Raw genomic sequence first — 13997 nt, 5'->3', positions numbered from 1 at the left:
GGATGTCTAACTGGTCTCAGAGGGGTGTTCTTCCTTTCTGAATCAGATTTGTTTCCTCCTGGTCCTCACCCACATTCTGAATACTGTCTGAGCCTCACTGAGAGGTGTATCTTTTAGACATAAGATGTTATGCTCTGTGTTATTATTTTGGATGTAAGCCTCAATTAGATAATGTTTAGCTTCAATAACAAATGTCAGAACCCTACAAGTAGTGGTTTTAGCAAAAATCAGAGCCAAACAAAACAAGTAAATTAGATAAATTAGATCCTTGGAGAAGTAGTATATGTTGATATATCTTAAATACACACCCCAAATAAACTGGAAAAAATACTACGTAAGAAAATTTCTAAGATATTTCATAATTGTTTTTAAATGTTAAATTATAGAGTATATTTTTATTCTCCTAGCACTTCCCCATCCCCACTGAGTTGTAAAAATCACTGGATGTTGTTCTTAGCTCTTCTTTCCATGAAATTTGGGCAACTAGCACAAAATTTACACGTTGTTTCTATTTCAACATTTATTCACATTTTAAAGATATATAGCCTACACCATCAACAACACTCCTTTTGATCAGAAATTTCTTAATCTCTTCATTGGTAAAGATACTACGGATTAAACATAGAGACACAACATCATTAATGGAGATACTAGGAAGAAGAAAGAAAGTTAATAGTTACATGTAAGCAGAAGCCTTTCCAAAAATCAAACCACAGTATAAGGAAAAAGAATGGTCATGACATTTACTACCTTGGGCAAGTGCTTACAAGCTGTTTTACTTAAAGGTGAAAATAGGGCTAGGAGAAGAGCAGAACTAATCTTACCTATTTCACATGCAACTAGACTAAATGAATTCTCAGTACAGAGGCACTAGAGGGAGCTGCTGTAATAAAAATTTCTACTGCAGCACTGTATTACACTAGTATTACAGAATCATAGGTTCATTTGAGTTGGAAGGGACCCCTAAACAGTCACCTAGTCCAACTCCCCTGAACAGGGACACCTGCAGCTCCATCAGGTGCTCAGAGCCCCTTTAGCCTGACCAGGGATGTCTCCAGGGATGGGGCACAACCACCTCTTTGGGCAACCTGTGCCTCACTACACATACTGTAAAAAACTTATTTCTGATATACAGCCAAAAGACACATTGCCCTGTTCCTTGCAGAAAAAGAAAGTGAGACAATCAATAGATTTTAAGGCCTTTCTTCTCAAGTCAGCTGCAAGGAGGAGTGTACAGCAGAATATACAGCAGGGCAAGAGATGTTGGCAAGGTCACTCTGCCCAGGGTTTCTAATATCCTACAGACAAGCAGAACAATGCTTCCTTCTAGATCTCACCCTGCCACCTCCAAACAAGTTGGAGGGCAGCTGGGTTGAGAATGAACACAAGCCTTCACAGAGCAGAGCCCAGAACAGCAGTAATTCAACGCACCAATCATGCTGCTGAACAGATTCCTCATTCTGTCCATGTTTTGTATGTAAAACTACAAAAAAAAAAAAAAAAATCTGGTCCCCAGAGAGTTTTCAAGCACAAAAGGGAATTGTCCTCTCCAGAAATTAATTTGCCATGTATGAGATTTTCAAGCACATGGTTTACTTTAAATGTGGTACATCAGTTCCTCATTGCTAATACTTTTTTTTCTTGCTCCAGAAAAAAAATCAATTACATGTCAAACAATAGCAACTCAGCAATAACATCTACCAGCATACAGCACAAATCATTCTTCCATTCAACGCCTTCTGTGTGTTTAGAATTCTTCCAGTGTTCAACACTGCAGATGCAGGTTCTTTACTCAAGGACCTTAATGGCCAAGATTGCCTTCTGGCTTATGACAATATTAACTCACTGGCACAATAAATACAGCAAGACTTGATTTAAACTAAGCAGCCATGCATGGAAGAAGCCAAACACAGTTAACTTTTCCCTTCTTTTCATTTTTGTGGGGAAGGCAGAAAAGGTCTCTATGTAACGCAAAATGGCTGATGTGGAAAAGCAGAGATTGTCAGAAAGGTGTTCTTTTGTTAAAACAGATCAATTAATGTCATTCGGTCAACAGATCAGAGAATTAAGTAATGCCATTAAGTTCAATACAGAGTTGCAAGGGATACACAGTACAGCCAGCAACCAAGATCTCCAATACATAGTCACATAGGCACATATACATGCACGCTGACAAGAAGCAGTAGGTAATTATCAACCCCAAAGCCTCACCTACATCGTTCTGTGCAAGAATTCGACGACCCGAACCATCCAGATTTGCACTCTCAACCACTGACTGCTTAGCATCACACCAGTACAACTTGTTGGATAAGTAGTCAAGAGTTATTCCACTGGGATGCACGAGACCTATGCTGGCTATAACCCGACGATCTATGCCTTCTAACGAAGAGCTGGCAATTTGGGGACGGATGCCCATTTCGGTCCAGAATAATCTCCTTTAGAAAACAAAACACAAACAGGGAGTCAATAAGGAAGTGATTGCTATTCACTCTGTGGAGTTCTTTCAAGAAGTAGAAGGAAAGGTGCTTGCTTCAAACAAATGTATTGACTGCTGATCTTTTATACCTTGACATAAGATTCCAGCTGATTACACTGGAACTAATGCTGAATCCCTGCTACGTTTGTCAGCACAAAACCTTCAAAAACAGCTCCTATCCAGCCTAGTCCTCCAATCTGCTTTTTGCACTTTCCACAAGTGCTGATAGCAGCATAGCAAAGTCAGGCAATAGAAGACTTGATGCATTACCCAGCTGGTTGGCTAAACAGTGATGTAACAACGCACTCATGCAGTTACCCACCACCTATGGAGAGCAAGCTAGAGTCCTCAAATTGTCTTAAAACAACAAAACAGTGACAGATCTTGCCTCATCTTTTAATAACTTTGTAATTCTCAGGGTCTCCCTCAGGAGTCCTGAGTGTTACACAGTGAAGGCTGATTTTTTTTCAAGGAACAGTGCAAGACAGCTCAAAACAGAGACTGCTAAACCCAGAAATTACTTTCAAAGTTTGGACTCAGCCCAAGGCATTAGCTACCTTTTTCAGGTTTACAGAGATACCCCTGGATTCACTTTGATTTATTTACACAAGTAGTTTTATTGTAGCCAATGCAGGGATCAGTGTTCTTGATAGTCTTTCTTCTATCTCAGATTCCTCTTCAGCACTGGCTTTACAGTTATGGACACTATCACTCCTCTCACCACTAACAAAGCAAGATTTAGTGATGTTTCCTTCTCCTTTTCCCCTGGTAGCTATTGCTCCAAGCTGTGCAAGTTTTATGCCTCTACTGATACTTCAGATAAGCAATCTCCCTGAACTGACCTGCTTTGTGCATAATGCCACTACCATCTTCCATCTCTATGGAAAGATTTCCTCAGTAAAGCTAACAAAACACCCTCCCTGATTTGGTTTCCTGCATCAGTACTTAGAAACAGCAGGATATTAGCACAAAGAAACTCAACAGGATTCTGAATCCCTTTAAAACCATCTTACTATAGGTATACAGGTTGAAATCCATGGGACTTCATTGCTGATTAAAATTGTCAGAATTTCATCAATAGTTCTAAAATTTCGCGGTTTCTGTGATCACCTCAGCACTATCTAAGAAGGTACAAAGTGTACTTAAACCAACACACCTCCACAACAGTAGATTTCAGGGGAAACTGAAACATGGCCATAAAAAAATCCTTTGTAAGCCACATATGTCAAAAGTGCCTACACCTTCTCCACAGCAATACATATGGAAAAACAAAACAATTATCAGTTAGGATGATTTTAGTAGCTTGTACTTCTCTGTAGTTTCAGCCACATACAATATCTTTATTGGTTATAATTTCTTTAATCTAAATGAGGAATTAACATGCTGCAACTCACAACAAAAATCCAGCCATAAATCACTGCAGCTCACATCACTCTGCTAGGCAATTACTGTCCTAATGTAAGGCTTAATGTAGATGTTGTCTGCCAAAAGGGCAAGGCTGGCATGCTCATTTTTCAAAAGCCTTGCTAACTGCTACACAGTTAACATGTTTATCACTCCTTACCTCACAAATGGGTGAATGGCAATCCCTCGGGGCTGAGAGATATCCTCCCAGATGATCATTTTTCTTTGCATTCCATTCAAATTGCTTCTTTCAATGCATGCCTTCCTGCAACACATAAGACACTGTTAGGTCCTCCCTTCTATCTTTCTAATTGCCTTTTCAGGCAGAATGTACTAAGTTTTTTCATTGCTTTAATTTAGTACAAACTGTAAGAAATCACTTTGCAAAGACATAAGTAATCCTGCTGCTATGGGGTACCCAGTTCTTTTATCTATAAGTAATTCACGTTACAGCTCCATTATCTGGTCCAGGACATGATGATAAAATAGCTGCAGCTGTGTAGATGACTTGAAGTTCTCCTTTTTCAGGAAAATGATGAGTTGGAATTATGATTGCTAACAGATTAATCTTAACTTTAAAAGGAGTCAGGATAAAAAACAGCTCCTAATTGAATGACACTATCAAGTGTGTAAAGGATTTTTTTAAATAGCACATTCTGTAGCATTTTCCATCCATAAACTGCAGTCAACTTACACATTTTATCTATTTTATAAGGACAGAAGTAAGTCCTTCTGATCACTCCTATGATCTAGAGCAGTGAAGTATAGAACTGTAGATGTTCATTGCTAGAAACCACATCTTGCTGAACAAACGTCAGCCTCTACATGAAAGCAAGCCTATCGCTTTCCATGCCTTCCTCAATCCATAAAGAAATATCACACAAGGATAGAAGGAGAAACATATACACTAGGGCTGCTCTGAAAGTAATGTCTCCTATTTTATTATGTTGGCCCATGATATCAGAGGAGGATGTTGGCAGTATGGCAGTAAAGGCTGAACGTTCCCACCACCATCCCATTCCATGTTGTTGCCACGTGACAGATGGCAGCAGAGGAGCAGTCTGACGAAATGGCGTCTAACATGAAAATGTGTATGAAGCAAAACTGTGTCACAGAAGAGGACAACCTTTCTCTTGCAATACAATAATGTCAGGACTCATTGCAGTTTGAAGACCATGGAGCACACGGTCCATTTTGGCAGAAATGCTTTGCCACACCCACCACACAGTCCAGATTTGACACCTTCTGACTTCATTCTGTGTGGATCAGTGAAAGATGGACTGCAGAGGCAACATTTTCTCAATAGTGATGCAATCATTCTTGTAGCACTTGTGAAACATCTGCTGGTGCAGATATTTATGGTCATACCATACAGGCTCTTGTCCACAATGCGTAGCTAATGGTGGTGACTATGTCGAAAAATAGTGGTCTGATAACTGAGAATCTGCTCTATGAAGTAGCGTTATTGCACTCTTTGTACCTGTTGTGGTTTCCACGGAAATAAATGCAAGCCATTACTTTCAGAGCAACCTATGTATCTATATATGTGGAATAGAAACAGGTAAACCCAGTAAGTGAGGAAGAAGTAGCAAATACAAATTCATGGCTACATCCTTGGATTTTGTCTTATGGAGAACCACAGTTTCCCATTTCACAAGAAATTATGTCATATTTATATGGAAGTATGATTGCATAGACAAGTTTGTACCTAATATCAAGGAAGTGGACTAGTAATGTGTCTAACAGGGACAGTGACCATGATTGGGACTTTTAAAATGATCTTTTCTTGACTAATAAAATGTGGGTTATGCTGGAGTATCATGACTGCTCTTTAAGAAGCCATCATTGCATGCTCTGTTCTGACACCGCCTTTTTACCACAGATGAATTCTCTTTCTCCGCATGTAACTTTGATTACTAGCTGAGAATGAAGTCATACTGATTGCCAGTGGTCAGTTCCCTTTAATAACAGAGAATTGACAAAGAAAATTATTTTAAAGTAATTGCCCATTAGCTTTAAGGGGCATAAGTTTAGCTGTCAGCAGTACTGAGTCCATCCTGAGATGTACTCAGTGCAGTAATACTCTCATATATATTTATAAACATGCATTGTGAATATATATATATTCGACTGTATACGCATACATATATTCACTTGTGCGCACACATATAAATGTATATATGTGGTACATGCTTTAGATTTTTTGCAACTGAGTCCAAAACCTTGCTCCTTTGACAGACAAAGATAAAAATATAATAGTAGACTGAACATGAACCTCCCGCACTATAGTTTTAAAGATCCTTCCAACTGTATATACCAAAGATTACAGCTATCCAGTCAGAATGTGAAACGTTACTGAATTTAGAGTGATATCTCAGCTATTTCTGTATCACCAGTCATTTATTCCAAATATCTTATGGCATGCTTCAACATAAATGCACTGTGGAGCATGTACCCTCGGTCTGTCCAATACAATTTACGGTTAATCCAGTCCACAGCAAGGCCTTCGGGTATATCTATAGCTCCATGAATAACTTTTTCACGATTTGAGCCATCCAGATTAGCTCGTTCTATCCACTTCAAGGCGGTGTGGGCAAAGTAAATCTGTGAAGAAATAACACATGAGGCGTATTTAGTTACCACTGCACTTTCTGCTTTATTTCCCTCAGTTCCTCTTTTGAATGAACTTTTTCATCTCAGAAATCCCCCGAATGCTTATTCTCAAAAATCTGCACAGGCCACCTGTGATTCCTGACCAAATGAAAGGCACATGTCCTTCAACTGGGATGACTGCTGCAGGCTGCTTGTGCTTAGCAGTAAATCCTAACTGCCCTACATACAGTCACCTCAGTACCCTATGGGTTGTTGCAGCAAGCAACTGCTGCACATGCAGCACAGCTAAGAAAGCAAAAGCAGGAGCAAGCAAAAGGAAGCATGTTATCCTGTCACTACCTGCTCACTTGGAAAAGGGGTCTTAATACTATCAGAGTAGGTGATTTACATTGGGTACAATGCAGAAGAACTGTGAGCTCCCACACAGGGCCCTGTTTCATGGCAGGAAGCCATGTTCCAGTGGCACCTGAAATGATCACCCTGTAATGTGGCTCCGGTTACATTCCCATTTATTTAGTTCTGTCCATCTGGTCCCTGAAACGCTTCCAGCAACATAACTGAACTCCTTACTGGCTTTCACTGTACCATCCAGTACCCTTCTGTGTCTCTCTAAGAGTGTAAATAAATCTCACCATCCCCCCAAAAATGACCATCTGCCATGGGAGACTCAGCAAAGTATAGCTGAACTTCTCTTCTAAACTCCGCAGGCAAAGTGCAGGACACTGGGATGTGCCCACCCATACAAACTGCTCTCTATGAGGAGGACACTCATCTTTCCAACAGGAATATCTTGTAATAAGAAAAAAATCCAGCAAGCATTCATGAGTTTTGTTCAGTAATTACCATTACTCCTCGGATTGGAAGGCACTGCGACATGTAGCTCTTCTGAAAAAAATACACTAAACCAAATTCCCTGTGAATTAGCTGTGTCAACAAACATATCAAGGCAGTAAGGAAAGGGTGAAACTTCAACTTGTGTGTGGCATCTTGTGCCAGTGGCAATCCTGGGCAGGCAACAGAGCATCACGCAGAGCAACGTGTAATCTGGATCACTGACAGCAGAAAGGTTAAGGCACACGAGAGCCCAATCCATTTGTCCTTGCAACACTTCAAAATCCTCTCATTTTTAATACCTTACCTTATTTTCCACTGGGTCAGAATCCAGTGCTAAGACTACTCCCATCTGCCTTTCAAGTAAACTTGCATAATCTGTTCCATCAAAACTGATCCGGCGGATATCTTGGCTGTTTGCAAACAACAGAAACGGCCGAGGGCCTAGTGAAGAAGAATTGCACATATGTTAATTCTACCAGCTACAAAATGGTCCCTAGAATACATCACTACGTAGGATGTTGTGGGTGGGAACAACAACTCCTGCATATGCTCTGTTTCTCTGTGTTCTTTCTGGCACTTTAATAATATAATCACCAATACCTTAACTACTGAAGTACATTCTGGGCACTGCTTCATTTGTTTCTTTTCATACTTTGTTTTTTTTTTTTCAATTCTGTATAACTATGTACATCTTTTCAGGTCAAATTATTTCATTCTCACTTAACTATATTAATTACCTGAGGCCAATCCTAAGCAAGCAATGAAAGTTTTGTCCCTGGAAGGTCTGAAAGTGTGAAAGCATAAGTAACAAAGAAGCAAGAAAAGAAGAGGCAAAAACCTGAATATAACATTTAGAAATTAAGATATAGTTCCACTTCCACTGCTAGGTAAATCTCTTAAGCACATAGCAGAGAAGGACAGAAGGAATTTTGTAGTATTTTATTTTATTAGCCTCTCACCTCTGGAGCCTGGATTTAAATCTCACACACATCTGAGGTAACCTCTTGCATCTATTAAGTTAATTCAGCAGTCTAAAACTATTTCCTGAGAGAACGTTGTGACCACACTCATTACTGAGCTAAAAGCAAGGCTAGGATTAATTGTGCTAGAACCAGTACATAGATAGACAGTAACCAAATTATTTTTCTAAGCGTTGCTCAAAGTAATATGGAACTAGTGCAAAATTGTACTCCAGTTATGCTACCCACTTTAAAAGCCTCTGAAACATTTTTGCTTTCATTGGCAGAAATAAGCAGGCTTATCAAGATACTGACCTATAGCAGTGCAGTGCTTTCTGTCTCGTTGAAGCTTATATCCAGGAAAGCAAGCACACTCCCAGGAGAATGGGCTTAAAGAAGAACATATCTGGCTACAGCCACCATTATCTGGAGATGTGCAACCTTAAACAGAGCATTGGAAAATTTTAACTTTGCCATCCTAAGGAAAAAATACAACAAAATTGTAAGTATAAGTAAGCGAGCAAGTCACTCTGATTAGGATTTCTACAGTATAAACTCTCTCTGTGATGGACAGAATTCTGAAAAGCCTTATGTTGGAAGCAGAAGTCAAGTGAAATGAAATACAATTAAGTTCAGCTTCCCCTTGAGCCTTTCCTGAAAATTCAGGACACAAGGTGGGAGTGCATGGGATTGGGATATATGACCAGGCTTCCATGTGTTGATTGGTTTTGAGAACTTTTTCAACCATGGAAATCTCATCCAAAATAAAACAGTAACAAATTCTATCAGAGATGGCACTCCATGCAGAGCAGCAGCTAATAAACACTATTCTCCAAGTTAATTAATCTAGGATGATGAACTGGTGAAACACAGTGACTTCCTAATAGAACAAGGCAAAATTTTAGGCAAAACGAAAGGAAACCATTCATTCTTTTTGGGCTGTACAACTCAGTGGAGCACCCCCAGCAAAAAGGCAACATTGCTACATGTATATGGTACAGTGCAAAGTAAGTTGCAGTTGTAAAAGAGGAAGGGGATTTGTCAAGGCATGAGATTGGCATTAACTGTGCTGTCTTGATCCCTAGGCTTACAAAAATACAGATGAAAAGTACAGCCTGAATTTGGAGAGCCACTAGAATATGGAATGACAGATGAGTAGGTGGAACTTCTCCGAATACTCTAACTGCAAAAATGTCATTTGTGGCTAACTAGATGAAATTGCTGCAAGTTAAAGTGCCTCAGAACCTAGGTTGTGCAATGTTGATAAAGTCATCTTCAGATTTCAACCAATCGCTGATTTTGTATGATTCCTCTCAAATATAAACTGTAGATGCCACCTGCAACCAATATCTGGGAGATGACTTGTTTCGTGTGACAGCAGAATTTGGCCTGTAAATATTGAATGTTGTTACTCGTAAGCATCTATTAAAAATGAAGATGAATATTGCACATCTCAGTGCTCAAAGAGCCAGACTTTCCACTGCCTCCTATCTTGAACAATCATTTACAGCTGTGCAAAATGACTGCGAGGTGCCATCATTTACTTCTGGTTCTCTGTGCCAAGAACAGAGTTTGGCAGTCATTACCACTATGAAAACATTAAACACTTACCCGTGCATGCTTTGCCATCCTCTTTGAGTACAGATCCTTCAGGACAAAAGCAAACAGGCCCTTTAGATGTCTGAAGGCAACCATGGCTGCATTCAGTGTCGTTATTTAAACAGGAAATTAGCTCTACAGTAATTTAAAGAGGAAAAAAGATAATCATAAATGATAGAATAAATTTTTATTAAACCTTCTTCAAGAGGCGTGTTAACATTTTCATAGCTGTTATTCAGTTGTTTGGTTTTTTTCCTCCATCCAAATTTTTTTTTACACTCTCCTAATTACAGCAAAGGAAAACCCAAACTTATCACTGAGTCATGAAGCCATTAGACTCATCAGTCTAAAATTTACAAATTTTTATGAAGGAATGAGATTAAAATAGAAACAGATAAGAAAATGATCACTTTTACACTTTATCTAATGTGGATCAAGTTTCCAATATAAAAGGAAGTCAGACTTAATGCGAAAAACGTGAAGACAATTAGGAAAAAACAATGACTCTTTTATGCAGTTCCATGGGATCCTCTCCTTCCACCTCTGCTCTGCAGTGCTGCATCTCTTTGCAGCCCCATTTCTGCACCACAAGGCAGCACCCCCTGGAACTAACACAGGTTTCACACAGCTACTTCTTTGAACCAGCTGCATACACTAGCTTAAATGGGGCATAGCTGTTGCAAATACTCCTCCCAGGCAGCTGTGCTCTGAACTGGACTGCTCTAAGCCTTTAGGCACGGTGAAGAAGGTGAAGAAACCAATCTCATGTTTATTTCCCACCACAGCATGTGGTTCTGGATGAACAGCTGCATACAAGACAATCTCAAGGTGCATAGATAGTGACATATCTGCCTTATGTTGCAGTGGTTATGGAGTTATACTACCCATGCCACATCCCTAACATATGTTAGAAAAATTGCATTATCTATCTAATTTGAGGCACTCAAACTGTAGGCATAGAGTTTATGTTAGTCATCTTGGACACACGGGGACATCGCACCACGCAGCAGCTGCTGGCTGCAGGTCTTCAGTCACATCTGACTGCCTCATGCAGTCTCCCACAGGCTGGACACCTATGCTTAGATCCCTGAGTCCTGTACCTAGCTTTCATTTAACTAAGGGAGAAGTACCTCTTGGAGTTTTAAAAATCAATAGGCTGTACGGCTATATTTAGACATTAGTATTGATATTTAATACACCCTGCAGCCTGCCACAATCCATACTGAACTTACTGCTGTGCACTGGCACTTCTAAAGAGGCACTTCTATTCATATAGCAATGTTTAGTTTTTGTGGAAACAAGAAGGATCTTTACATGTCTCTTCCAAAGTAGAAAAGTGATGGGAGATAGCCCAAGACCTGAAGAACTTTGTTCAGTTTCACATTTTATGTCTTAGAAAAACTGGATTCATTTGTAGGCCAAGTATACACAACACTGAATTATGGAAGAAAAGATGTTGCCAGTTAGAAAGCAACTCAGCAAACACTGTAAAGCTTAGGCCATAACTCAACATGAGCGCTGCATGCAGGCATCTAGAATCACATACACAGATGCATGAAACCTCAATCCTCTTTGGTCCACAAGAGGCTCACATGTGATTACTCGTGTGTGACTTACTTCCTTAAAAATGTCATCTGTCTTTGGTACACGCAGTTTAAGCTAGTCCTACTTGTATACTAAAGGAGAGAAGCAATGCAACAAGCAAAACTTTCAGATGTTTGAGTTATACAAGGACTGTCTCCCATATTATAAAATCACAGAATAGTTTGAATTGGAAGGGACCCTTAAAGGTCATCTGGCCCAACTCCCCTGCAACAGGGGACAAAACAGGGACACCTACAGTCCCATCAGCTGCTTCAGAGCCCCTCCAGCCTGACCTTGGGTGTCTCCAGGGATGGGGCATCCTCCACCTCTCTGGGCAACCTGCACCACTGCTTTATCACCCTCATCATAAAACATTTCTTCCTTATATCCAATCATACTGTAGACATCTTTGAATTAGTGCTACTTACCATGACATGTTTTCCTATCAGGCAGCAGAACAAAACCTCTTGGGCAGGTGCAATAATAGGAACCAGGAATGTTCACACACCCCAGAGTACAGCCATGATTCCAGAAGCCACATTCATTGATATCTGCCAAAAAAAGCACTGTGTCAGAATATGATCACCAGCCAATGTCATGGAATTGAATTAACAAAGCCTCACAGTCTTCAAAAAATCTCTTTATTTCCCATCCATTTTACAAGATATGTTGGTCCTACTAAATACTTTTTTAAAAAGCAAGTCTTTAGACCTAATTCAAATAAGCTTCAAAAACCTTCAAGCACCATATTCAGGCTGTATGTGCTCAACATATGTGTCCAGAGGCAAAGTATGCCTTCCCATACAGATTCCAGTGCCATAATCCTGTATGCACCCTAAAAATTCTCATTAGATACTTCCTTCTGACAAAAAAATTCTTTTTTTTTAAATGGCTCCAACATGACTTGACAAAAATTCTCAAAATGGGGAAGTGTTTTAGAAGATTCATTTTGGAAATCAATTCTGGCTAATTTCCTGAGGACTGCATGGCTGCTGTAAATGTTTTAAGCTCATAATTCTGATGCCTTTACATCTATCCAACTTTGGTCATGCGGTGAAAATGGTGCTTCTAAAAGTCATATGTTGACAATAATTAATAATACCAGATTTTTATTAAAGCAATGCACACTCAAACATTTATACCTGTTAGGAATTAATGCAATTTTCAAAGGTGAGGCTTAAAACAGCCATCGTGTTATGATATCTTTCAACATTTCACCTACAGTGATGCAATCCATTTTAAGTTATATCAAGATCCATAAGAACGACAATTTCTTAAGCTAAGACCAACATTTCTCACAAGGACATTTGTGGCATTTTTGTATGTCTCCTTTTAGACTGTACTAGCACAGGGAAAGCCACTAAACTGACATGTCACCTTGAAGTGTTTCTTCATCCTCAAGATTGGAATAAAGTAAAAGAGCAGAGGACTCTTTTTATCTGGTGGAATAAGGCTGAGAGTAGATCTATGTATTACCTTCACAAAACTGTTTATTTCGACTTAAAATAAAGCCACTAGAACATTTACACCGATGAGTCCTTGAGTCCAGCCTGCAGATTCTTCTTCTGCACTTTTCTTTGTTCAAATCACAGATTCCTTTTTCTGGAAAAGCAAACATAATGTAAATCTAATCTTCTGTTCATGGAGGAACTGTTTTGTTCAGTGACACACCTCTCCTTCTCAACAGTAACTTACTCAACCTGAGTAACTTATTTTTTAATAACTTCTATAACTTTCTGATTTTTTGGTAAAATGAAGCCAAAAATTCACTATCAAATTAAAGCGTTTGTAGGACAAAGAGTACATTTTTCAAAGACAAAAGGTAAGTTTCTTCAGAGGAAGAAGAAATGAGCCCACAGCAGAAGCCTTACTGCTACTCTCACTTCAGAGAACAAGGCAAACAGACACTGAAGCATCTCTTTCCACAGGAAGGATTGGGGGGTTGGAACTACATGATCCTTGAGGTCCCTTCCAACCTGGGTGATTCTGTGATTCTGTGAAGGATTGGCAGAGCCTCGTGTCAGCTCAGCCACCTTCCACAGCTGGTGCTTCCGCAGATATGCAACACTCATGCTCTTATTTCTGTCTTGCAAACTATTATTTTTGTTTTAATCTTCCTAATCTTCTTCTAGGGTTGCTTGCCCCTTTTCCAAGCTAAGTATAGCTGAACTGCTGCCACTGGATATGGGCATGTAGCCACCCACACACAACTCTGTGCATGCCTTGTGCTGTATGTGAAATAAAGGGAATCATGGTCTCATACAGGCAGGGAAGACACTGGATGCGAAGGAATTGCTCATAGCATCTCCAATCCAACATTCAAATTCCAAGAGATGGACACCAGCATGATATTAAATTTCAGCATTTAATCTTCTGCTAGCCACAGAGGAAGAAAAGCTGGCCATCAGTTGCAATGACAGATCACATCTATGAAAGAGTGAACTAATTTCCTAGACAGACATTTCATCTTGGCTGAAAGTATCAGCAGTGGATATATTTGCATCAGACTGATAAATTTTTCTCTAACA

At 39.6% G+C, this 13997-nt stretch overlaps 1 protein-coding gene across 1 annotated transcript in view; it reads right to left on the bottom strand.

Annotated features, from left to right (window-relative positions):
* EGF (epidermal growth factor) overlaps positions 1–13997 on the bottom strand; it is a 52503-nt gene that overhangs the window by 20140 nt on the left and 18366 nt on the right. The window contains exons 7-14 of the mRNA XM_042812305.1: positions 12946–13071; positions 11898–12020; positions 9898–10020; positions 8602–8727; positions 7632–7768; positions 6336–6484; positions 4041–4145; positions 2212–2435 (exon numbers count right to left, since the gene is read on the bottom strand). Coding sequence (XP_042668239.1) covers positions 2212–2435; positions 4041–4145; positions 6336–6484; positions 7632–7768; positions 8602–8727; positions 9898–10020; positions 11898–12020; positions 12946–13071 — 1113 coding nt within the window. The remainder of the gene's footprint in view (positions 1–2211; positions 2436–4040; positions 4146–6335; positions 6485–7631; positions 7769–8601; positions 8728–9897; positions 10021–11897; positions 12021–12945; positions 13072–13997) is intronic.

The sequence above is a fragment of the Centrocercus urophasianus genome, unplaced genomic scaffold (genome assembly GCF_019232065.1).
Source record: "Centrocercus urophasianus isolate 14NV4802_14NV808 unplaced genomic scaffold, USGS_Curo_1.0 seq_13, whole genome shotgun sequence".
NCBI classification, from domain to species: domain Eukaryota; kingdom Metazoa; phylum Chordata; class Aves; order Galliformes; family Phasianidae; genus Centrocercus; species Centrocercus urophasianus.
The sequence above is the reverse complement of the archived record's forward strand: the minus strand, read 5'-3'. Positions and strand labels throughout refer to the sequence as shown.